Source organism: Syngnathus floridae, chromosome 22, assembly GCF_059516105.1.
Source record: "Syngnathus floridae isolate MCC-2025c chromosome 22, RoL_Sflo_1.0, whole genome shotgun sequence".
In the NCBI taxonomy this organism is placed as follows: domain Eukaryota; kingdom Metazoa; phylum Chordata; class Actinopteri; order Syngnathiformes; family Syngnathidae; genus Syngnathus; species Syngnathus floridae.
Genome location: NC_142434.1, coordinates 6697338 through 6723607, shown reverse-complemented (window position 1 = coordinate 6723607; position 26270 = coordinate 6697338). Strand labels below are relative to the sequence as shown.

General features: G+C 40.9%; 1 protein-coding gene across 2 annotated transcripts; it reads right to left on the bottom strand.

The window, feature by feature from the left end:
- Positions 1-426: 426 nt before the first annotated feature.
- On the bottom strand, positions 427-25554 carry dcn (decorin). 2 transcript variants are annotated; one of them, XM_088366420.1, is made up of 9 exons: positions 25468-25554; positions 24738-24809; positions 6126-6364; positions 3980-4092; positions 3169-3382; positions 2967-3080; positions 2798-2891; positions 2221-2359; positions 427-1123 (listed from the first exon to the last, which is right to left on the bottom strand). In XM_088366420.1, the coding sequence occupies exons 2-9, from the start codon at positions 24749-24751 to the stop codon at positions 923-925; spliced, it is 1128 nt and encodes a 375-aa protein (XP_088222546.1). In that variant the 5' UTR covers positions 24752-24809; positions 25468-25554; the 3' UTR covers positions 427-922. The 2 variants fall into 2 exon arrangements, with proteins under 2 accessions (XP_088222546.1, XP_088222547.1); XM_088366421.1 differs by lacking the exons at positions 24738-24809; positions 25468-25554 and adding an exon at positions 12080-12310.
- Between the last annotated feature and the right edge of the window lie 716 nt (positions 25555-26270).

Below are 26270 nucleotides of genomic sequence, written 5' to 3'. Positions count from 1 at the left end.
CGTTTCCTGCTTGCTAGTGGACCAGGATGTGGTATCATTCTGGAGTCCTTTTCTACGACCAACTTACCTCTTGGCTTTGTTTCCCAGGAAGTGTTTAATGACAATGCACAGTTTGTGTCATTACAACCATCGCAAAGGTTTTCCATGAGTATTTTTATTCTTTCAGGACACCTTTAGCGGGAGCTCCTTGCTCTGGAGATGTTCCTGATATATTAATTAAAAGCTTAAGCTATGATAAGTGCTTGTGCCTTTTGTATGCCATGAGAGGTTTTATACAGTATTTATATACAGTGTCTATACATACATTTCCACACCAACTTAGGGGTGCTGCGGTGCACCCTCTTCTTGAAACAAACAAAGTAGGGGAAAGCACATTAGGAGGTGAATCCAGAATAAAAGCATGCATATAAATTTTTGGGCATGACATTTAAAACATATATGGTTTATTCTAAATTTCGAAAGGAATCTTGTTTCTCACTGGACAGCAAAACCGGAAAAGGAGAGATGAGTTTTGAGCGTAAGGAAGTGATGGAAGTCACGCTTCTTCAACACAGAAATGACTGAAAACTTTCTCAGCTTTGCCGCCTGCTCCACAGGCCTCGTCTACAAAAAAAAATTAATAACTGTCCCGTAGGATGCACGTGACTATGCTACAGTATGAGTGTGAGAATATAATGCAGCTCTGCAGTGCGTGTTTTCTGCAAGCCGTTTTTACTGTCAACTGAAGCTGAGCTGATTAACGGTAAAATTAAAACAACAATGTAATAGAACAAAAATGTGCTTGAGGTCCATGATCACCATCAGGAGGGAGTTGGGTCAGAGTGATGACACACACACTTTCATACGCTCATTTACAAATGCACACTTCCTCTGTGGTGGTTGTGGTGGTGAAGAATAGCGAGTGTTGGAGACAGAACCCCCTCTACTTCTTCCTGTAGTTGCCCAGCTGGATGGCGGAGCGGTCAAAGACACAACGGAAGGTGATGGGCTGCACTTCCCAGTAGGGAACAGGATTGCTGAAGAGGCTGATGCCCGAGTACATGGCCTTCTTTGTATTGAAGCCGGGAGGGCAGAAGTCCTCTATTCCCACCGCACCAATCTTGTTGGCATGGAGGTAGACCACCTGCGGGAAGGGAGTAAATTAAGGCCTTCAAATTTAATAATTAATTGACAAATAATCGATTAGCATATTAATAAACTATTTTAATAATTGAGTAATCATTTAGAATTGTCCAAATCCTCTAACAGTAATTATTTATTAACTTTTTTAGTCATTCATGAAAAAAAACTTTTACTTTAATCAAAAAAAGACATTTCTAAATGTCTGCTTTTACTTCTGGAAACAATAACCGCACCAGTAACTGAATCAGTTTGCTGTGTAAAAGATCATTTATTTTGTTTGGTATGTTTAAGGATTATTTAGTTGATTTTATTGATAAACAATACATAATAAACAATAGTAAATGGGGAATTTGTTTTGTAATATACTGATGCAAAATAAAAATGTTCCAATTAATCGATGGAATAATCGTTAGAATAATCTAGAAATATTCGATAGTGACCGCACTGATAGTACTCGAGTTAATTAATTACAGTGTACAACCATTGTTTCCAGTTTATAATAATCACTCTAGATGACAAGCTAATATGATCAGAATGCTACACCGGAAACCAAGATGTACATGTAAACTACCAGGATAGTCAAGAAAACCGAGGCCAAGCAATCCAAATTTGGATCCCCTGAAAAAGAAAATGCTGACCAAGTTTCATGGCAATCATTTGAGTTATTTTCGCCAAATCCTAACCACTCCAAAACGTTGCTGCTTGAGCACATAACTCAATTAAAACTCACAGAGGTATTGAGGCACGCACAATTATATAACAATAGTAAAATATAATGAGCAATCTCACAAAGTGGATGGTTGTGAAATATTCCGACTCATTTCCAATGAATCCCGCAAAGAAACTGTTTCTCACGAGAGACAGCCATTTTGGGGTCTCGCAAATTCTTGCGCAAATGGGGTGAAACATGCCATGATTGTCTTTTCAAAACATGAAACGCTTTAAAAGAGAGAAAACACATTTGAAAAAAAATAGGACGTTAGCGGTCCTAACTGAATCCATGTGACGATGGTTTGCGGTGTGGCTCTGATCAGAACAAACAAGCCATGTGTCGTTGCTAATTAGCTGGAACCCAATCATTGTAATCACGAGTCTAACCTGGATGTATTTGTGGTCGGGCAGGCCGGGGGGCACGGTGGTCAGGGCGTTGTTGTCGAGATGGAGCTCCCGCAGGTGGGGGACGTTCACCATGGTGCCGTTCTCCACCAGGCTGATCTCATTATGGCTCAGACCCAGCCTGTCGGGAACAAGTGACATCAGCACTTATCTCATTGTATTATTATCGTACAGAAGTAGTAGCCAGTGAGAATATTAGAACATGGAAACAGTCTTGCACCTGTCCGTTGTCCCATTCCAACTTAAGTATGACAAAACGGAAAGTGAAACACATTCTACTGGTGCTGAAACAAAGCTCTCTTTGTTCATTCCCAATTTTCCACAGGTTATTTTATGTCCAAACCAATCATTTCGACAATCCCTCAACTATCGCTTGCTTTGCCAATTTGTATTCAAGGAGATGAAGAGATTTGAAAAGGATGAGAAATCCCAAATCTATTGTAGTGTCAATCTTGAAGGAAGTGAGGCCCAAATATAGACTACGAACTAAAAAGAAAGTCCATTAATTCTGGCAGACCAGATTGATGTATGTGCGAGAGAAACAAAACATTTGTAATACTTGGCCAGCTGCTTGAGTCCCTTCATACTCTCAGCGGTGAGCTTGGAGATTTTGTTTCCATCCAGGTGAAGTTCTGAGAGTGAGCTCGGCAAACCTTTGCAGAAAAAAACAACACCGTGGAGACATCATTGCTGAAGCTGAAAAAAATCGTGTTAAATTAACAGAGTACCTTTGGGGATCTCCGTAATCTGAGTGTCCGCAATGCGAATATAGGAGACTCTCTTGAGGTCAGCGAAAGCGCCGGAATCGATCCCTGCGCTCTTCAGTGGGTTGGATCCCAGCTCTGAAATGAGAATTTAATCATGGGAAGTATGCGGACAATAAGCATTCTCTGTGGAATACACAACGGACGTTTGCTGAATTTGATTTACCCATGACGATGACCTGGGACATTCCCTGGAAGGAGGCCTTCTTGATCTTGGTGATCTCATTCTCATGGATGCGTAGCTCCTGCAGACTCTTGGGCATGTTGGCTGGCATCTCCTTCAGATTATTCTTGGACAGGTAGAGGCGCTGCAGTTTAGTCAGTGGGTTGAGGGCCTTGGCGTGGATGCTGCTGATCTTGTTGTTCACCAAGATCAACGCCTGCGAATGGAAGAAAATTGGAAACTTCAACGAGTGCTCTGTTTCCAATCAGCACAATACTTCTGCATTGTAATTTGGAGGAATGACATAACCAGAGGACATGAATCAAGCCAGACCACAATGTTTTGCCAAGCCTATAACCATGTGTTCACACATCATAAAAAAAATATTTTCCAAGGCAGGTACCGCCCTGCACCATCCGACCCAATGTTTGGTCTTGTCAACACAAAATAAGCTAGTTAAAGTCCTCCCAGAATTCTGACATTTACATATCAAGTTTCTCAAAAATATTGCATTCCTCCAAGGTCATTATAAACTTTTCCATGACATACAGGGAGCTTATCAGTCGTCAGCACAAAGAGGGAGGGGGGTTGTCTTCTGCTGTTCCACGCTCGTGTAAACAGACAAGACGATGCGAGGAATGTGGCACATTCAGACAGGAGAACCAGATCTCAGAAATTGGCACGTGAATTGTTTCCGTGCACCTGGCGGCTGAGGGATTGGTGGTACCAGAGGATTCGCCACTTTCATTGGAACTGGTGAATTCGTTAGTCGGTAGGTGTGTGGAAACCGAAAGACAGATCCGAGCTCCCTTACATGTAGCCCTTTGAGGTTCTTGAAGTCATTCTCCTTAATTTCAGTGATCTTGTTATTCTGCAGGTCGAGAAGTGTGGTGTCATCTGGGATGTCCTTGGGAACCTCCTTCAGACCTGGAAAAAAAAAATCCGGACACACCAAGTAAAATAACTCAAAATGTTACTACATTTGAATGCTCACCAGGATTCAAAATTCTTTCATCCCTCAATCACTTTTTAGATAATTTTTTTGAGTCCACATGAGGTCCAAAAGGCTAAGTCCCGTGACCAAATAACATTCAATGTTCTCCGAGGCACACATGGTAGGAAATGGAACTGGAAACAAATTTCCTGAGCGACATACCTGCATGCCAACCTCAGGTTTTAGCATCACATGACTCGGGCCGCGGACGCCTCGCAAAACCAACACCTGCGCTCAAGACAAGAGATGTTTTGAAGGAGAGGCATCTGGCGGTTACAGCGTTTTGCCATCTGTGGCAACACGCAACGGGTTCATTTACATTTGAAGGGTGAATAAACCGTTAATGTTTTCCAGGTCTGGTTTGAAGTTTGAGCTCCACAGCCCATTCTAACAGATTTATTTCACATCAAACTTAAAAAATATTGCTGTAAAACAAAGGGTGGGGCCCAACTGGATATAGTAAACTTTACGCAACACTTGAAATCTGGCGGCCAATATTGTGTCGAGTATGACAAATCAGTAGGCGATTGACGTCCAGGAAATGGATAAGAGAAGTACTGTAAGACTCGCCCCCATAGTTTTCCATCATCATGAATCACACCGCTTGATAGCGAAGCCGTTTGAATCAGTTCTAATACGTTAAGCAGATTTTCTCACCAAGTCTGTGACAGTGGATCACGACAATGTGCAGTTTCTGATTGATGAGTATTTGGTCAAGTACAAACTGTGCCCTCAGCAAACAATGGCTCTGGATTGTTTGACATTAAACAATCAAATCCGGGTCCAGAAAGTTGAAACCCTGCCAAAGTTTGGCTTTTGCTTCTAATCAACCCAGGCGGGAGGCAAACTAGCTCCAGGGAGTTAACTTGTTTACCTACCAGAAAGCATGCTAGCTCCTGTGTGTTAGCCTGTTTACCTGCCGGTTGATTAGAAGTACTTGTGGCTAAAGCAAAACTGGCAGGGTTTCTGGACCTGGATTTAACACCTCTGCATTAGAGGTGGCTCAGTACTCGCATTCCGTCCTAAAGACTTGTAAAAACACACACACACACACACACGAGGAGAATGGAAAAATCAGAAGTTTGCAAATTGAGTAATTTCCTTGTCAAGATAGTGACAAGATCTGGAATTTGTTACTCAGAAAATGTTCCACAGGGATGGGTTGATTGCAGAGTGAAAATCTTTCTACAGCATGTACGAGACAACATAAGGACCTTTAACTCGAGTGGCCCCGCCCCCAGGAAACCACTTGCGTCATTCCACTAATTTGGTCATAATGAAAGTCACATGTCACCCTCGTGTTTGGTGTACCTCTTTTAATGTCACATGTTTCTAATCAATGTACACGGACGAAGCCTCCTGGTGGCTCTCCACTTCCTGTTATTACCATCGCCACGACGACAGCCACAGTGTTTTGCTAACCCTTGCTAAGTGTTGTTTGAACCCAACTGGGTACTGCTACCGTGGATTTCATGTATAATGTTTATGTTGAGTATGTCAGTCGCCTGTGCGGCTTTAAAGAATCTAGCCATGGAGTACTGATGCAATGGAACACTGTTTGCCCATTATCAGAACATCTCAGTAAAGATAGTTGTTCTGCACTCGGTGTTTTACAATCACCCACCCAGTTTTTCCATGACTCTTCGCTTTACCCTGAAAGCGGAAGGAGCGCTTTTTCTTGTATATGCTGTACGTGAGCTTACACAAACATGGAAGATAACGTTGGGGTAAACTGTTGTGACTGTGGAGTGTGAATGTGGTCTTTAAGTGGTCTCTTCGAAGAACATTTGGACTTCATTAACATTGGACTGTTCATCCATTCCAGGCCTATCAGTAACACAATTTCCTCTCATCGGATTTAGACTGTGAAATGCTGCTGTTTAAGAACTGAAAATCCCTTGCGGTGTCGGGTGGATGGATCAATAACCCCAACACCAGGAAATTTTACCCAACCTAGTGGTCTTACCAAGGTCGGAACACTGGACCACACGCAGGTGGCACTGGCAGCGAAATGGGCACTTGGGTCCTAAGGGCATCATCAAGGTTTCATCCACGTCTGTGGGCTCCTCGGGCAAAGCCGAGCCAGGTTCATCCTCCATCATGAAGTCTAGGAAGCCAGATTGGCGGAAGGGAAGTGCCCAGCAGGCGGTGACCAAGAGTAGAGAGAGACAGGCCGACCTCATGGTGCTGCTCGTGGAGTGAAACCTGCAGAAAAAGGGACAAATGTCAATGGATTTCTTCACCTTGGAAATGAAATTGGATTTTACTGTAGTTGTCCAGTAAATAAAACAGGTGAAGGGAGATGATGATGGTGATGTTGAAGGTTAAAGCTAACAAATGGTGTTTGAAGGCCATAGCAGGTTAAAAGCTTGGTTGTCATTGGACAAACTCGACCGGCTTGTCACTCAGAGGAGCAGACAAGATGTGTCATGAAGACTTTTTGTCATTGTGATGGAAATTATTTCAACTGAAGATTTTTTATCTCCTGTTTATTTGTGATGTCATTCATTCTATTCATTTTTATACAAGACAATTAAATAGGGTTTGCAATATGTGGGGTGCGAACCGATTCAAGGACAGTTTTTTTTGAACGATTTTATTTGATAAACATTACACATATGAGACATAAGAAGTTGATTCATTAATTCAGCACAGTAGTTATGATTATTTCAACACTTAAAGCAATACCATGATGAAGACTTTTGTTGTCACAGAGTGATTAAAAGACGATAGTAGATACAACCACGCATTTACGGTTGTTTTGATTTTTTGTTCGATTGGCAAACTGAATAAACCGCCCCTGTGAATTTAAATAAAATTTCATTCGGATTCAGCCTTGTTAATTTCGACTGAGGTATTTATATGGAGCTTTTTCATTCCGTTTGGGCATTCGGTTTCATTCAAAGCAGAATACATGCGAACCCGGCAAGTGATTAAAAATTCCAATACATGCATGAGCAAAGTTTGTTAAATGCTCTCCAGTCAATATGATGTTATGCGCAGCATTAAGACATTTTTGGTGATCTTATATAGCAAGACTTTGATGTGATGAATATGACCCCAGGGGGATTATAACATGATTTACGAATATGACATAATGAATCATATTGCAGTAAAAAACGACATGATGAATTGTCATACTTTCTTAATTAAAAATGTTACGTATAGTAAGACTTTATGGTATATTTTGTGCTATACTTTGATTTTCACCAACAATCAATAATGCATAGTTATGCAATCATTGGCTTATCTAAAATTGTAACAATTCGTCCAACAATACAATTGATGAGGTAATAAAAATGTAAATTGTTTTCGACCGCCATTTTTTTACAATTTTCCTGTTTCCAACCGCAACACACACTCGCTGACCTTTTGCAACGCAGTGACTCGCCAGTCTTCCTTCCATGCTTTGTAGTCTCTGTAAGCTCCCTAATGAAAGGGCACACATGAGCCACATGTGGCTAACAAATGATTTAAGGCAAGCGGGACGCAGAAACCGAGGTGTTTGCCACCGATTGACTGTTTATGCGCTTGTATAATCCGACGGCATCTTTACGGCGCTTGAAAGTGTGAATTTTGTCAATTCGAGATGAGGTTACATGGGGCCGCAGGGATGACAGTTTGACCCAAGCCATAATGATAACCCATGTCCGGCAAAAATGCCGCAATCCCAGTCTCCAACCACTTCCATGAAACTATAAAGGACCAGCATTAGATTAGTAATCTTTTTAAAGAAAAGCCACATAGGTTTAAATTGCTTTGCTTGCTTGCCTTGTTTTCTAATGTTAGTTGCAACAAAGGCTTCTTGTCTGTGCTTCAAGAGATCCAGAGTACATGTTGTTCCACTTTCCTCACAGGCTGAGTCATCTTGGCCATGTCAAGCGCTCTTATCTCAAAAGAAGTACATATTCAGCAGAAAAACTAAAAACATCTTGTCTGCACACATGGTGGGCCAAGTTCTCTGCAAATGCCTTTAGGTTGTTTGTTTAGGGTGAGGTACTTCATTGGAAATGTTCATTGTTGGGATTGGACGCACATCTGGCAGCACGCAACGACCTCGAGCATTTCTGTCGATGCGCGTGGAATAACACCTTTCACCGTTAATTAGTCGACCGTGTCTATCGGTTCTGACCCATGACGTCTGTGCACCCCCGTCCACCATTTTGTCCCCGTAAAGATTTCGTCACCCTTCTGCCAGACAGCCAGTTTTCCATTGCAGCTAATCCCGACTGTAAAACAAGAGTGCTGCAGGATCTGACACTTGGTTCGTTTGTCTTTTTAGGCCACGCACCATCTCCCCCCAAAATCCACAGAGCTATTTTGTTTGATGTTTCTGTTTGATTTGATAAAACATAGAGTCTTTTTCAGTAAGGGAGTGTAGGGTGCGTCAACTGTCAGGATGTTGGTCAAAATGTGCTCTTTACATTTTCATTGATCTCAAGTTCAACTAGCTTTTTCAAATCATGCTTTTTTTTGTGTGTGGGGTGGGGCAACCAAGTTCAAAAACAGAAATGGTGCATCCCCTCCCAAGAAAACAGCGTGAATAGGGTTGCTTAACAATTTTATTGATATAAAACATTGTTTAGTTTGTTCCAATTATTTTTTTTGCTTTTATGAAATGATAATTTTTGAATGTGAACCTCCGCACACCTGATTCCCCCAAAAACTGTTTTCATTGGCAGTAGCTCAGTTTATTTAGGTTTGTGTGGCTAGACATGAGGCCTTTATTGATTTATTGGCTTCGTAACTCCACACACTGCAGATGTTGTAATTTGATACCCCCACCCCCATAAACATTTCCTAAAAAATGAGCGAGGGGGTGCACCAATTCGGTCACGATTTTGAAGCGGGTACTTAACACTCCCAATCATATAGAACTTTTAAATGACTGTTTTTGGTTTTACTGATAAATATCTGGCACCATCTAACATAGATGGCGCACCACCTTGGAAAACGTATCATTTTTGATTATGTAAACAAAAGAGATAAATTTACTCAACATTGCACTTTTAATCTGATGCACCCCCTGGAAGGTGTGCACCCACCCCGAAGGATTACAGTCTGGGAATCCCATTTTTTTGGTCCGCTGCCTTTTATGTGTTCCAAATTGTACTGTGTAATGGTGGTGCACCAGATTACCAAGTGTAACTGCGGACACACATTTCCATGGTGTTTTTTTTTCCTACAAGCAATCCTGCAAAAAATTAGGGAGGGGTGCGCCATCTCTGTCAGGATGGCTTCAAATATATCAAAACAGGCTGGCAGGATTCATAATATCACAAAGTTAAACTTTGTGAAGCAGCACGTGGCTTATCATTATTTTTTAAGGTCACTCCATCTTTAGGTTGAGTGCAACCATGATACTCAGCCGACCTTGGATGCTGCATTTTGCATTTGCACTATATAATGCCTCCTCTTTCTTGCCTTGAATGAGCTAGAACAACATGAAACGACCTGCTAGAATGCAGGTCTTGTGGAGAATCCGCTGATAGCAGGACACGTGTCATAACGTGCTACAACAAGCCTCCACCCTTAACACTTCTTATCGGGATCTTAAAGAAAAATTTTGTTTTCTCCCCCGCTTTAAAAAAAAAAAGAAAATGTTTATGTTTTGTCTCTCATCCAGTGAGCAAGGATATTTTCACAGAGATGATTGCTGATCATTTTTCACGGCATTCCTTTTTAAATAGGGTTGTAATATTTCCCAGCTGTGGCTTTATGTGTGTATGTGTGTGTGTGGCAGGTACTGCAGGGACTTACCATCGGGAGGATTTAGCTTTTTTTAAACATGCTTTTTGGTTGAGTCATCACAAGTTCTAAAATGTCCACCTAATCTTTCAAGTGGTTAGCTATTAGCCAAACCATACAGTGTTATGCACCCCTTTAAAAAGCCCCACCTCAAAACTGGCACTACCCCTCAATTCTATATGTAACTAAAAAAATCCAACAGCCAGTTTAAAAGCATCGTGAAAGATTTTTTTTCTGGCTTAAAAAAACATTATACTACATTATTTGATATAGATCCAACACAGAGTACATACAGAGCCAGTATCGGCGATAATGGTACCAATATTGATTTTCTTGATACTCAATGTAGACTTTTGTCTTCAGGGTGCTTCTGAGGTATTAAAAACTTATACTGATTCAATCCTGAGTACATGAAAGACTATCAGCGATATCGGTATAATTTTTTTTATGATTAAGGAGTGATAAAACCGAGCCATTATCTTAAGGATACTGCATGATTTGGTATCATTACCATAAGAAGTAAATCCCAATATTCTTTTGAATAGATAAGGTCAACACATCATCAATTGGTGAAATCTGAGTGAATTTAAACTGGTATCGATCAATACCGATGTTCAGGTACCTGGGGTGGTGATGTTTCTGAATTTGGCATCTATACTGGAAATGATCTATATGTTCTACATAATTGATATTTTAACGTGACTAACAAACTGAGGCGTCCTCCAAGTCAGTCCCATCCCCCCTCCATGGCAGAAAACGTGGCCCCGGCACTCCTAATGAATCCCAGACAGGAAGCAGAGCTGGCTCACGTGATTTTCCACTTCATTCACTTTTGTGTCATTTTCCCAGTTTACATTCAACTTTTGACAAGACTGAAGGAGGCCATACTGTCCTTGCGTTGATGCTGTTTCCAAGGTCACGGGACATTTGAAACACATGTGTCCCTTTTAACCCCCACTTCCAAGCCCCAAGCCTCCTCATCCTCCTCCCACATGGTTGTGATGAAAGTTTCTGGAAATGTTCCCGACGACGGATTTCTGACCTATCGAGGATTTCACAAGAGAGAACATGTGCAAACACTCAAGAGTGGCTAAATAAGACTCCCCTTATAGGACAATAGATCGAATAATTATTGGGATTTTTTTTTCGACCATGTTTCTGCCCCCACCCAATTCCGTCCACCCGTCGCTTTTGGTATGTTCCTCTTCTCTGTTTGATCCTCCTAAGCAGAAAGACATGTGCAACTCACATTGTTCTTTAACTTTTGGATTCCAGATGGAAAAGAAGAGCCCAAGATCTCGTCTGCAAAAACCTTCCATTCACTCGTGTGCTTTAAATGTTAAACATCTGCTTGGCTCCATGCTGATTGTCCTCCAAGCCCAGATTTTCATCACTTTTGTCTGTTTTTTTTTTTTTCCTCCACTGCAGCTGAGTCCTATTAGTTCTTTTGCTGCTGGCAAAGAGGATGTAATGAGTTAGCTGAGCCCTCGCAATGATAGAGGATGGAAGCTGTACAATTACAGAATTAATGGCAGGTACAAGGGGTTTTTTTTTCTCATCAAAGCCTTTAAACTGGCCCTGGAGCAATTTGGCTTCTACAGAGAAGCAGTGGGTTGGAGGAGCAATTTTTTTTTTTTGACAGATAAGAGGTTTGCTGGTGGAAAAACAAGCCATTATTAATATTAATGGAGTGAATCATCAGTGAGAAATGCTTTTCCTCATTTATGCAGCAAATCCAAACATTTTTCCAACACTAATGACAACAGGCGCCCTTCCCCCGGAGTCCAGTTCTCTCTGTGTAAACACAGAAAAATTAGATTTTCAAGTCGTCGACACCCAGGAATGCAGGAGGTTCCACATGGGCTCCATCTAAACAATCAATCGGCCAAGTGTCAAAACAGTCCACTTGGCTACGAGAAAGGATGACTTGGATGGAATAATAGGCCAAAAGGGGGGAGAGTGAGGGACCAGCATCAACAGACACCTACCACACCCCCTTTACCCGTGCCTGAGTAGAATTTCAAGTGGGATTCAGAAAAGCTTGCAAAGACATCGACAAAAACTCGACATAAAATAACATCATCTAAAAAACTTTCCCATTACTTTTCAACACTTTTCCCCCCACAATTCCCATCATTCTCCCTAAAAAGTAAAAAGGATGCCATAACCAACCTGTTCCCGTGAGAAGCAGAAGGTAAAGAGCAGAGGCTGGAACTCCCCGACAAAAAAAAAATCCAGGCGAGTTTGTTTTTTCGGGGGTGGGGGGATGAGACAGCGAAAAAGCGGCTGCTCGGGCCTTTGGGGTAATTGGACTCGGGAGCGCTCGACAGCGGAGATCAAGCAGGTGTGCTCTGTCACAATAAGGGGAGGGGAGAGAGACACGGAGAGAGGAGAGAGAGAGGAGAAAGCAAGAGGAGGGGAGGGCAAAGACCCGAAACAATTGGTGGAGCCCGGGCAGTGAAAACAGCTGGAAAGCGAAGACGAAGGAGAGGAAGGAGGGGAAGAAAGGGAGAGTTGAGCAGTGATTCAGCTGGCAGCCACTGAGACATCTGGTAATGATAGGGAGGACTTGAAAACTCCTTTGCTTCATTCTCATTAACACACTCCTGCCTAATTTATTCCCATTATACAACCTACAACCATCATCAGGGTTACAATCCACAGAAGTTAAAAAGGAGACATCCTGTGCTCCATATCTAATGACTTGGTTCATCAAATGCTAGTTTTGCTGGTGTCACTACCAGCAAAAGAATAACAAAAGCAGCCAAGATTCAAAAAGACAACATTTTGGTTACTAGGCAACCTGAGCCACAGCAAGACCAGCAACCTGGTTGCTGGTGAGACCAGCAAGACTCGTGTCACCAGATCCTGTCAAGACTCCAACAAGATGCTGGACCTACTGGGTAGCTGTGGCTTAGTTCAAAGAGCGACTTGTTGAGTGATCAAAGTTTGTCTTGTTTTGCTTTTCACTGGTCTTGCGAGTGACACCCGCAAGACTAGCACGAAAACCCGACAAAAACCCAACAAAACTATACTGGTCCATACATGTTTTTTTTCCCAACAGGGTTGGTATCACTTTCTAGAACTCAAAATTTAAAATTTGGCAGCTGTGTCTATCATGGGTAGACCCATAAAAAAATTCGCAAGTAGCTATGCTTCAAATGGCACAGGAAGTCTTTTCAACAGCCACTTCAGCTCAGCAGCACATACTAGTATTTTTTTTAATTCAGCCCCTGAAGCCAGTAACACATAGTAATGTGAAATTACTGTACTGATCATGAAGAAGTCTCAATAAGTCATGACCGAAAACACACAAGAAGTCTCCCATTTTGGCTGAAGCGACTATTTTAGGATCATTTTGTCATTTCTGGGAGTCTTCAAAAGTGGATTCTGCTTAGATCAATCGATTTCTTCCAAGTTTTTTTTTTACTTGCGTTGAGGATCATTCCAAGGGCTCAGATACACACACACACACACATACACACACACACACACACACGCAGATACACAAACACACACACAGGCACGCACAAGGCAAAGGGCAGACCACACACACATCAAATGTGTTGAAGGGATCCATCTTCGCTCATTTGACACGAGACAATAACTGAAGCAAAGCCCAGTTCGTCACCTGAGGCTGAATTTTTAGCTTTAAAGTTCAGTTTGAGCCCACCGGAGGGAGGAAATGAAGTATTGGAACAAGATTATTTGGAAAATAATAATATCAAGTAAGGAAGGTTTTGTTTTTATCTGTCAATCCTTGGCACATAATGGAAGGTGGATCAGACAATGACAAGGGAATGCTTTTTGTTGTTTTTTTTTTTTGGTCTTATATGTTTAGAGTGCTTTTGTTGGCCATACTGCTATAACTATAAAGTATACGAGAGATTCTTTCCACATGTAGGGCACAACCAGGACTTTAAGCCAAATTCACTATAAATTTGTCCCGCAAAGTGAGATACCCCACAAAAAATCTAGAGAAACGAGGCCTGAAAAGACAAAGGAAGGCTTCCATTTTGGATTACAGTTGCCATTTTGACTCAGGGGCACCCTTGAGAATATTTTTAAATTCATCTCCTAAAGTCAGCTTCACTGAGCAACCTGAAATTTGGTGGACATTTGACCAACACAAAATTCTCAAGAATGCCACGCCCACAAAAATACACGAAGTCGGTCATTTTGGTTAGAATCAATCAATTTAGTCATTTCCAGGATTTCTGCTAAAACAAATTCCTCTTCTGTTCCATTGTTACAAAATTTGAACCACCTTGTATCAAACGGACATGCGTCACAAAATTCTGAATCATTCAAGATTTTGTCATTGAGCACGGGTGGAGTGTGGCGTCAAAGTTTGATGACTCACCATAAAAGTACGTCTGCTTCACAACGTCAGCGTTTGACCAGAGTTTGGAAATCAACCTTGTAAGCAAATTTCACTTAACATATTTGCCTACCAATTTGCTTTGAAGCGGCCATTTTAGGCTAGAAAGAAATAAGAAATGGAAGCTATGAGTGAGAGCTTATTTGCTCAGAAATGTTTTTCGATTGAGGGGAAAGGTCATCAGAAGCTAAATTTTTCCACAAATTACAGCGGATTTATCTTGAGCACATAAGCTGTATTGATGTGTTGACTCAAGCATTTTCTCTTCAATACATTGCGGATTGCACCTGAATTGACAATAAGCCGTCGGTTTGAAAATCAAATTGTTTACTTCGGACACTGTTTCCACCATTATTCCTCCACAGGCCAGATCTCCGCCTATTTTTTTTATATTCATACTAGCGGAAATATTTCAAGAATTAGAGTTGGGGGTGTGCTAGTAAATCCCAGACTGGACGGGTTGTTAAGTTCTTTAGCAGGAGCAGGAGCAAAGTTGTCCCCATTTTCTGACCGGCTGTATCTTGGCTAATGGAATAAACAGATCACTCAAACACACACACACACACACACACACACACACACATGGGTGCGCACACTTACACGAGGCCCTGTGGGAAATGACCTCTGTGGGCCGAGCAAACGAATCTGGCCGTTGACGCGTATTCATGTGATAATGATGCTTCACCGGAGGAAGTTTGCTTCAATGTTCGCACTGTTTTCTTTCGTAACACACGCACGCATGCGTGAGAACACACACAAGCACTCTCCCACTGGTCTCTCATTAGGGCAAAGTAACGTCCATTCACTGCAATTAGTGGCTCATTTAAAGCCATTTTACTCCCATTTGAATTTCTGACTAAGACAAGGTAGAAAAAGTTGTTACTCTGCACTTGAGTAGATGTACAGATACTTGACTTGAGTGAAAATAGAAGTACTGATTCTATTTAAAATTTCATTACAGAAAACTATTGGCCTTTACGGGGTAGTATAACAAAATCATGAATAACAGAAGAATTTCACATTTAAGTGAGTCGGAATGATGCAGTAATATATAAAAAAAAAAATATTCCTGTGAGTACTGTTATAATGTCTGTCTTGTGTTATTTTCCACATGTACAACAATGCTAGTTTCGTTAGCCAGCCAATGACATTTGACATTGTGTGTTAGCATTAAGCGAGTGGAATTTCACTTTTAAGTGACTCGGTATGATGCAGTAATATATAAAAACAATTAATTCCTGTGAGTACTGTTATAATGTCGGTCTTTTGTTATTTTCCACATGTACAACAATGCTAGTTTCGTTAGCCAGCCAATGACATTTGACATTGGGTGTTAGCATTAAGCTAAAGTGGGCTTTCGTAAGTTATGTGGTTTCTGTTTTGCTATCTGTTGCTTGTTTTGAAGTTGGCTGACTTCATTCAATTGGAGCAAAATAACTCAGACAAATAGATGCTGAGCCATATGCTGCTTCACCAAGATATTCTCGTCCATTTTGATGAATGCTTCAGTTTACACTCACTGTGGGGGACTCTAGTTTCCAAGTCTGTGCCGTCTCCTGGGTAACCGGCCTCGGGAACATTTCCGTCGTGGCACAAGAGCCGGAATATGTTAATGTTGGCAAACACAGCTGCCTGCCAGGCTGCCAGGCTGCCAGCCTGCCAGCTTGCCCGACGACTCAATTAATTGTGATTTGCTGGATTTACAAGTTATTACACCAAAGAGCTTTAGTGGAATAATAGAAGAATCTAATCGTAGGCCAAACACGGGTGCCTGCAAGCTAATATTACGAGCGTTGCAGCGCCAGTTTAATACTATAACGACGCGTTTTTTCCAACTGGGAAGCGGGATCAAGCTCTTGATTAGAAGAAAGGTGGTGATTCAGAGTGGATGGAACAAGTATACGTAATGAAATCGGCACTTTGTGTTTAGAAATGAGGCAGGTAAGTTGGGGCAGGTAAGATGGAGCCTTTTGAAATCCATTCTGTTGCTATTTCAGTGAAAGAGATCTGTGTTGATTTGATAGATGCATCAATCATGTCTAGAGGGAAGCATTGAAATAATGACGTGTGGTGGTATGGCATTTCCAAGCTTGTTAAAGTGATTGGATGAACTCCACGTCACAACAGTGGCTTTTCTTCAAAAACGTTTTATTTTGAATGAGAGGCCTCACAAAGTACTTTACATGTGTATACTAAATGTGACCACAACCACATGAAGTGATTAAACTAGGTGCCAAAGACAACTAGCTTCGATATGCTTACACCAAAATAGGAATGAAAGTTTTTTTAATTAATTAAAGAATTCAATTTCATTTAATATCATTTCTTAGATTACATTATTATTGTTATTGTTGTTTGTGTTTATTTTTAATAATATGAAAAATATAAAATTTAATATACTATCCGCAATTTGTTTTTTTTAATTATGAGCAAATGAACTAAAACTTTGCTAATTTAAATTTTATTATTTAATCAATATTTTAATTAAGATTTGGTAACCCAGTAGTTATCGATTTTCGTTTTTTTATCACGTAATGTTTATATAATAACGTTTATGAATAAAATAAATGTGTATATTTATTGATTTAAAAACATAAACTAAAAAATGAATGCAATAAAATGCATTATTTCAACAATATAATATTTTGTAAACTGTTTTTTAAATACACTTTAATGAATGCAGAGAAACAAGTGTGTAGCATCACAATGATGTCTATTTAATATTTTTACATGTTTTGGATTTCAATTTCTTAATTAAATCATTCATATCATTAATTATGATTACATAATATATATATATATATATACATATATATATATATATATATATAAAATATACATATATAATAGTTTTAATACGCCAAAGTAAACTGAACAAAATCACAGTGTGCGAGCTCATTTTTATCCCATCCGTCATTCCTTTCTCTTTGCCAGAATCTTCTGCCATAAATCTGCATTCGCAACAAGTGTTTAATGGCTACCGAGGAGCTGAAATGGATCCTAGGTATCTTCCCCATTGGCCGGGCTTTCCTATCTTTCCATCGTGACGGACTTCACTTTTGATTGGCCAACTAAGCGCAACTCTCTCCCAGAATTGTTTTTTTATTTCAGGCGCCAAGATTTTAAATGAAAATAAAATGCTTTGAAAGTCATATGGACATTTTTCCCCCCTCCAGCTACTCGGTAAATGTCGTCCCAACAAAAGAATCTCAGAGAGAGTAAAACCACGTACGAACCCAACAAATGTCTTGTAATAACATTGCAACCGATTTGAAAGTTTTTTAATAGCAAAGCGAACATCTTGTTCGAGACAATATAGCTTTCACAGTCCCAAAGCAAACAGAAAATCGACAATGTGGAGCAGGGGTATCAAACTAATTTTTTTCTCGGGCCGCATTGTAGTCATAGCTTCTTTCGGAGGGCCATTATGACTGTCACCCCAAATAAATGTATGAGCACCTCATATTATAAACAGTAAAAGCTACAAAACAAACTGACAAATAACTCATTTTCAAATCAGACGAGTAAAAACTGGTCAAATATTTAAAAAATATATATATACTATTAAAAGTGAAGACAATTTGCAATTCTAGTAATGACACACGAATTTGATGCACAATTTGTCTTTGCGGGCCACATAAAATGATGTGGCGGGCCGTATCTGGCCCCCGGGCCTTGAGTTTGACACCTGTGATGTGGAGGTAATGACAGTGTATCGCATCTGCATCCAATCAGATTTCTGCAAAGTGTTGCCACTCGCATTTCCCACGGGGCAGGGCATACTGAGTTGATATAATATGTGCTGTGTGCGTGTTTAGGCATTCAAGATTCCTTTTGTGTGTTTTTAAATGAGATTTAATTGTTGTGATTGATTGTAATCTTGGTGTCAAAAGGTTTGTTAGTTTAACATGTCCTGCCTTGAAATTACACCAGATGACACCAACGGCTGAATTAGACATGACTTTCTCGGTTTTCTTTTGGCATGTTCGATAATTATTTATGTACGCATTACTTGTGCGTGTTCAGACGTTGTATTAATGGAATCTGGACAATAACATGACAGGACACATTCAGAGCCAGTCAGTGATTTTTTTTCTTTCTTTTAATTAGCCTTCAGGGATCGTGTATGTCACTCTAAAAGGCTCGAGCAATCACATGCATGGATCACATGCACTTTGAGGGGCTATACGGTTTATTCATGAATAATTTATTATTGTTATTATTATTATTATTATTATTATTATTATTATTATAATTATATGAATGAAGTGTAGTATCTATAGTAGTATCTATATAGTATATATTTAGGTATTTTTTAATAAATTATTTTTTGTACTTTGGTTTTATATTTAGCTCTAATATGAGATTTGTTGAAATTCTGTATTGAAAATAAAAAGAAACAATATTTTTTTTAATTTATTTGAATTTGTATGCATTTCAAAATATTGTAAGTTAATTTTTACTTTCTTCTCATTTTGTATCAATATTTGTGATTTTCATTAAAACTTAATAACCACCTAATTTAAATACATTTTATTTGATATTTAATTTATGTCTTGTTTATTTTTTCACATTATTTCTTCAACTTACACCACCAAATTTTTATTTAAATCAAACACTTCTCTACCTTTACTAATAAAATCAACAAGTAGACAAATACCACGACAAATAAAAAATACAATAACATTTAATAAACCCTTCTTTTACAAGGTCCCATGATATTATTCAATATTTTTAGGGTAATATACTTGTATTTTTTCAGATTTTATTATTATTATTATTCATTTTAATAGAATATCCATTCATGTCATTTTGATTCCGGATCCCTTGTGTTTCTTCATTTCTCCCTGAAGCGTAGAACCACAACGACGGCCGTTTCCCAGTCGTCAGGAATGTTGTCGAGACCTCAGTTTATTTGATCTGGACTATAAAATGTGTGTGAATATGTATGTGTTTTGTGAGTGTGTGTGTGTTTTGTGAATGTGCGTTTGTGTGTGTGTGTGTGTGTGCGTGTGTGTGTGTATGTGTGTGTGCGTGCATGCATGCGTGCGTGCGTGTGCTTATTGCAAGCAGACCAGCAGCGTCCGCTCCATTGATTCTTCTTGGAAAAATCTTGGCCATGTTTGGCAAAAAGTGGCTGTGGATCTGATGGAAATTTCCTACCAAACATCTTGAAACGTTCGACAACAACATGTAAAATGTTGCCAGTAGAGTTGGTGGGGATGGTGGTGGTGGGTCGAGGGGTGGGGGTAGGGGGTTGGGCGGTATTCAAGGGTTTGGTATCCGTACCCGGAGCAGGAACAAATCAGCCGACATCAGCAGTTCGCCTGATGAAACAACTTAAAATGTTTTCCCGCTGCTTTTACTGGAAGCTCCCGTCTGGACTTGTCCGTCGCAGAAATCAGGGATTTGGCGTGCAGATGGTTTAGTCCATCATCATCCACACCCTTGGCAGGCCCAATTGGTCTCCGGGGCTCATCCTGACTGAACACAATGATGCCGGTTATTCCGCTCACTACACAAGAAACTTTTTGATTCTGACTAGACAGGACGAGACAGACGGAAACTGACAAACGGTCCCTCTTCACTGACCGCATTGATCAGTCAATGTCTAGTTTTAACCTTTTCTTTATTTCTTTAGTCTTGTGGTCAGAACTCATTCTGGAACAGGGTGTCCCCAGCAGAACACATTTTCAAAAAAATCGAGCTTCACTGGCGAGTCAAACTTGATTTTGTGGTGGTTTTGTTTGTGTGCAAATAATGACTGTGTGACATGCATAATGTCTTCTACATAGGCTGGACTGGTCTCTGGAACTAATCTTGCAGTCATGCTGGTTGCTCTGGAACAGGATCTTCTTCCAGTACAAATAGCTTACAAATTCTTCATTTTTCTGATTGCTTCAGTGTTGACCTGCGTGACAAAGGCATGCAGTTTCATAGCATTTACAGCCAAGTCAACTAATTTGTCTCTAGATTGGTCTTTGGAGCTCATCTTTATTGAACACAGTGGTAGGCTGGTTGTTCTGGAACAGGATATTGCTGCAGGATGTGATGTGATGACATATTTCTAATGGTTTGTTCGCTAAGCTGGATGGTTTTATAGTGTCCACCCCCACGAGAGTGCATTTGTCTCTGGATTGGAATCTGGGTCTTATCTTGATTGGACACAGTTGTGTTGTTCTGGAACAGGATGTTCATGCTGTACAGCATGATGGATTGTTGACAAACACAAGCAGGAATGTTGTTTTGCAGCAATGCCACTAGTCAAAGAATCATTCAGATTCTTTAGGGGCTCTTTCTGATTGGACATGACCTCATGACTCTTCAATAAACTGGACTGTCATAGGTATAGCTACGCTTAAATGAGCATTTGCTCCCAAGTGTTCTTGTTCCCGCTGCTCTGACTGTGACAAAGTGACAAAGTGGACTTCCTCTGTCAGAGGCCTCAGGTGGTGCGTGTTGGCGACAAAATCTCCGCCAGCATCACGCTGAGCACGGGGGCCCCCCAGGGCTGCGTGCTCAGTCCATTGCTCTTCACCCTGCTGACGCATGATTGCACTTCGACCTACAGCGACAACCGCATAGTGAAGTTTGCTGACGACACGACTCTGGTGGGTCTCATCACGAAGGGCGACGAGACTCGGTACAGGTCGGAAGTTGACCTTCTGACCACGTGGTGCAGGGACAACAACCTCCTGCTGAACGTCAACAAGACCAAGGAAATCGTTGTTGACTTCTGGAAGGGTCACACAAAACACCTGCCGCTGATCATCGATGGTGCTGTGGTGGAGAGGGTGAGCTGCACCAAGTTCCTGGGGGTGCACATCAGTGAGGACCTCTCCTGGTCCGCAAACACCTCGTCACTGGCAAAGAAAGCTCAGCGCCGCCTGTACTTCCTGCGGAAGCTCAGGCGTGCATGTGCTCCTCAGGCAGTCCTGACTACATTCTACCGTGGCACCGTTGAGAGCGTCCTCACCAGTTGCATCGCTGTCTGGGGTGGTAACTGCACTGAACAGAACTTGAAGGCCCTGCAGCGCATAGTGAATACAGCTGGTAAGATTATTGGTGCTTCGCTCCCCTCCCTGAAGGACATTTACACTTCCCATCTCGCCCGCAAGGCAACCTCGATTGCGAGAGATGTGAGTCACCCGGCTCACTCTTTGTTTGACCTACTGCCCTCTGGGAAGACGTACAGGAGCCTGCGCTCCCGCACCACCAGACTCGCCAACAGCTTCTTTCTCCAGGCTGTTAGGACCCTGAACTCGCAACACTGTTGCGCTATTTTCTGGAATGTCTGCTGTACGCGCACTTGCTCCTTTTTTGCTCCTCTTATTTATTTATTTATTTATTTATTGTGTTATTTATTCATTATTTATTCAGCACGCTGTTGTTATACTTTTTTACTTGTTTGTCTGTTGTGGGCCATGTCTTGGCTCCGTGGGATAGGGGGGAACGAAATTTCGGTTTCTTTGTGTGTCTTTGGCATGTGGAGAAATTAACAATAAAGCTGACTTTGACTTTGACTTTGACTTTGAAGTGACAAAGACGTGCAGTAGTATTCAGTCACGACGGCTCTGTTGTCTCCTCTAGTGTACTGCAATCAAAGTAATGACACCATACGCGGATCCATTTAAAGCTGCGACACGGATGTGGACTGGTCGTCGACAGCGCCTCGCCGCAAGACCGTAAATCGAGTTTCATCACAAGTGAGTTCACTTTTTCACGTTAGACTTTTGTGCCTGAAAACAGTATTCTGCCGGTGTTCCACATTCAGTTCTGTAGTATTTTTTACTCATTAGGCCTGATGGTGTACATCTGGATTTCTCAGCGCTCAGCAGTCAATCAGTTTGTTTCTTTTGGATTATTCCCAGTTTATTCCAGCGTCTGCACCACAAACGTCCCTCCGCCACATCCAACTTTGTGTCACGGTTCTCCTGCTTGGTCAGACTTAGGTAGTAATATAAAGAGACACAGTTTAACACTTTTTCTCATGCCTGAGGTGATACTGGGCCTGAGTGGAGGAGTTTAGAAATAAAATTAGGACACGTGGATGATGAGAGCATCAAATTTCAGCCTCAACACATCAACGAGCCCTCAGGAGCAATGTGGTGCCGTTCTTTTCCGAGGGTTTGTTGCCGAGATGTGTGAAATTGACATGTTTATTTTTGGATCCGTCTACTACAAAACTAAGGGCTCTAATAGTCAGCGTAAATGACTGTGGTTACATTACCTTCGCAAACTCTTCCCCCAAAAGCAGTGAGTGATGAAATTTAAAAAACAAACAATGACCTGTCTGGATGGATTAATATGTGGACATTAATCTGAGTTCGAGGTAGAGTTATACTACACTTCTTAGACAGCATGTTTCGGAAAGTGTTCATAGAGTTGGACTGTGAACCAAGATAGCAATAGCAGTTAGCATTAGCCAAGGTTTTAGCAGAAACAGCGGTTGCCTGATTGACTAGCGATATTCATACATTGTCCTTTCTGTTTAGGTGCGGCGCGAATGAAGCAGCTACCTTGATAGTATCCCATGGTCAAATTCAGACGAGAAATAAGTCGTTTCACCTCCTGTGTGAGCCTAGCATGATACTTACTGTATTGCTCAACTAAAGGTTTTTGTCATATGGAAAGTAATAGCACGCCTGCACACAATGAAACGCTTAGTCAAATGTCAACTCAGCGTAAATTCATAAAAAAAAATGACACACTTATTACGTGCAGTTTGAACGTTTAGCACTTTTGATTGCAGCTTAGCATTGCATCATCAGAAGTGAGCTAAAGTAGCATACAGTAAAGTATGTGTGCCCAAATGTCACCCCAAATTAAAAAAAAAGCTCATTTGTTGTGATAATCGCACATAATCACATCTCAGTGTCCCCAACTCTATTTCACAGCTGCAGGAACGACAACACTTTCTGTGTCAAATGACTCAAAATGTATAATTAGCCACTTTGCTGACTACTGCAGAATCGCCTGCACTTTTTTTTCTCCGCTTGTAACGTCTCAGAGAGGGCAACAGCTTAGGTAATGTCTGCTCCTGGGATTGGAAACCTGCACATATGACCTTTAATGCTCAGCGGCAATTCCCTGACTTTTTGCACACTTCAGCGACGATGTTTTGTTATTCACTTGCCCGTCTAGACTGCAACTAAGGCTGGACAGGAAGCAGAAGGGCAAGCGCTTCCTGCAGTGACCTGCTTTATGGTTTTGCTTCCTGAGGCCCGACAGATGGCTGAAGGGAATTTTACAAGACCACTTGAGTGTGTGCGTGTCGCCATGGGCCTGATGAGTCAACAATGGTGTCATTAAAATCTACACTGGAAGGTAGAATTGAAGTATTATTCCGAAAAACTCATCAGCAAGTCTGCTCAATTCATCTGACCTGTGACATTACTCAGATAGGTTGGTATGCTAATAATGTTTATGGACTTGTTTTTGCTCTCAATCCACGCTGCACCTGAAGGCTGAAACCAGAGGTTTCCCAGGTCGGGCTTACTGTGACTACAGCCAAATTAGCTGCAAAGCCCTTAAAAAGGATTTAGGTATCTTGTCTTTCAAATGGACAAATCATAGATGACCTTGCCGTTATCGTATGAACACATTTGTAAAGTTTCTAAAATTTTCAATTAATCCATTCCAGCCATTTTTGTAAGAAAAATAGTACCGTAATTTCTGGACTATAAGTCGCGACTTTTTTCCCAAATTTTGAACCCTGCGGCTTATAGTCAGGTGCGGTTTATATAAGATTTTTTGGGTGATTTTTGTGATGACTTGATCACTTTTATACACTCGTAAAAAGGCTGTGGACCACTGTTGTGCGGTATCTTGAAGAAAACAACAACAACAAAAATACTATTTTGAAACACTACTATGGCTGCTGCTTATTCTGGCTGTGTTGCTTGTGACTATTGTGAGCTTTAGTAGGAATGCACGCTAGGTGACCTGCGTCAAATGGCTCTAAACCCTTTCTCTTACTCTGCCATGTGACTCAGAGTACACAAAGAAGTGGCGCTGTTTGGACCATCTGCATTGTATTAAAACCCAATCAATCAGCATTTAAATTCAATTCTTCTGACATTTTGCTCACCAAAAACAAGTTGTAATGAATGTGAACTTTTAATGCATTTTATTCAGAAGGTTACTTTGAACCCTGAGGCTTAAATGGTGGCGCAGCGTATTTATGGATTTTTACGGCTTACTGTGTACTGTCTTTCTTTGTAAAAAAAAAAACTCATGTGCACGTGTGGCTTATAGTCCGGTGCGGCTTATGTAAGAAAAAAACTAAAATATCCCTGAATTTTAGCTGGTGCGGTTTATAGTCCGGTGCGGCTTATAGTCCGGAAATTACGGTACTTTATATTTTCCCTCCTTTATTTTTTCCTTATTGTACTTAATTTTACTAATAAAACATACAGTAATGACATAAGCAAACGTGTAAATACTTACAGTGTCTGATACATTTTTGCTTCAATTCATTCGACACTGTGCTGTTCCAACTGGTATGCGCAATTCGGCCACCTAGGGGCAGTAGAATGTGAATATATGATACACTGTACATTGAGCCAGTTGTTCTTCGCAGAGGATAAAAAAAATAAGCCTGTGATTATTATATTAACTGTCGACATGTGCTGCCCCACCGTTTGATTTCAATTATGTATTTCTTTAAGGGTTATAACACTAGATGCTATTTGTTTGCACGTCTATGGCGTTTCCCATGTGTTTGCATTAACCTGGTGGACTTTAAGGCAATGGTTATGTGGTTGTTTTAAATCTATAGTGTGTAGCTCTGGCTTTGTTGGACAGTACAGTCAACTTCAACTGGGCATATCAATAAACAGCTTGAGGCTTCGTTCTTTGAGTGGGGGGGGATTGTTCACTCTGCAAAACTGCTTGTTGTGAAATAAGCAGAGATGAGTCTCTAAGTACGAGTCTACATGAGTATTTGGAGTCTTTAACCGCTGACGCTTTCAAGGTGTTTAATCTAACGATCACACGTTATAATTATTTAGCATTCATATTGGGGGAAAAAAAGCACAGCTTGTTTGTTATTTCTCTTGTTAGCCAGTCTTTTGTATTTTCACTGCTACTGTTTGCAGCCCCACTGGCCTTCTTGTGGAGCTACTCCAGCGGGTTTAAGGCTTTACTGAAAGTTGTAAAAAAACAAAGTGAGATTTACCTTTTAAAAAGGCACAATGTGATGACAGGAAGCATGCCGTGGATGGCGCTTGAGATATACATGTGGTGTAGTGTGCGTGGAGGTCCCTCTGGCTCCCATGGTTCCCCTCCTTCCCTCCTCTACTCTCTCGACTAACTCAAGCGCCACCTCCTTTCCCTCACATGCAATCGCACTTTGCTGTGGATGTGAGGTGCCAGTTAACCCTTCACCAGGAGTTTTTTTTAATTATTTTCAGAAAGATAACAAATGATACACTATGTCCTAACCCTTTCACGTCTGGTATTTGTAGTAGTACCCACTACAGAAAAGGAATCACTTTAAGAGGATCCCCTTTTTAACTTTTCCCAGCTATTTTCCCTTTTAAGAAAGATTCCTTCAAAGTGTTTACAAAACACCCACTTAATACGTGGTAGGACTTCCAGTCATGCTGGATGTGGTCAGAACCGCAACACATGGAGGTGCTTTCAAGCTGTGAGTAAATAACAACAATGTTAATGGATGATCAAGTGGTTAAAAGATTGCTTAATCTGGAAACACTCAAGGAAAATATAGCAACATATTGTGAGGGGAAAAAATGTGAATCCTACTTTGTACATTAAACTAAAAAAGAAAATAATGTTTGATTCCATCTGCACCTGGTTGGATTCTTAACTGCATACTGAAAATGACAATAATGTAAAAGACAGTGTGAGGTTGTTTCCAGGTACTCGTGATTTGGGTCAGGGTCCTGCTGGACTGTAGGGAGGTGCTGGTGAACTGTCTGCCCAGCCACAGCTCTTCCCTTCACGGACACCAAGCCAACA

Excerpts from the sequence above, each read along its gene's own strand:
- dcn (XM_088366420.1), bottom strand. Across the intron at positions 3,383-3,979 it reads AGAACCTCAAAGGGCTACAT|GCGTTGATCTTGGTGAACAA; the intron begins GTAAGGGAGCTC and ends TTCCATTCGCAG. Across the intron at positions 1,124-2,220 it reads CCGACCACAAATACATCCAG|GTGGTCTACCTCCATGCCAA; the intron begins GTTAGACTCGTG and ends CCCTTCCCGCAG.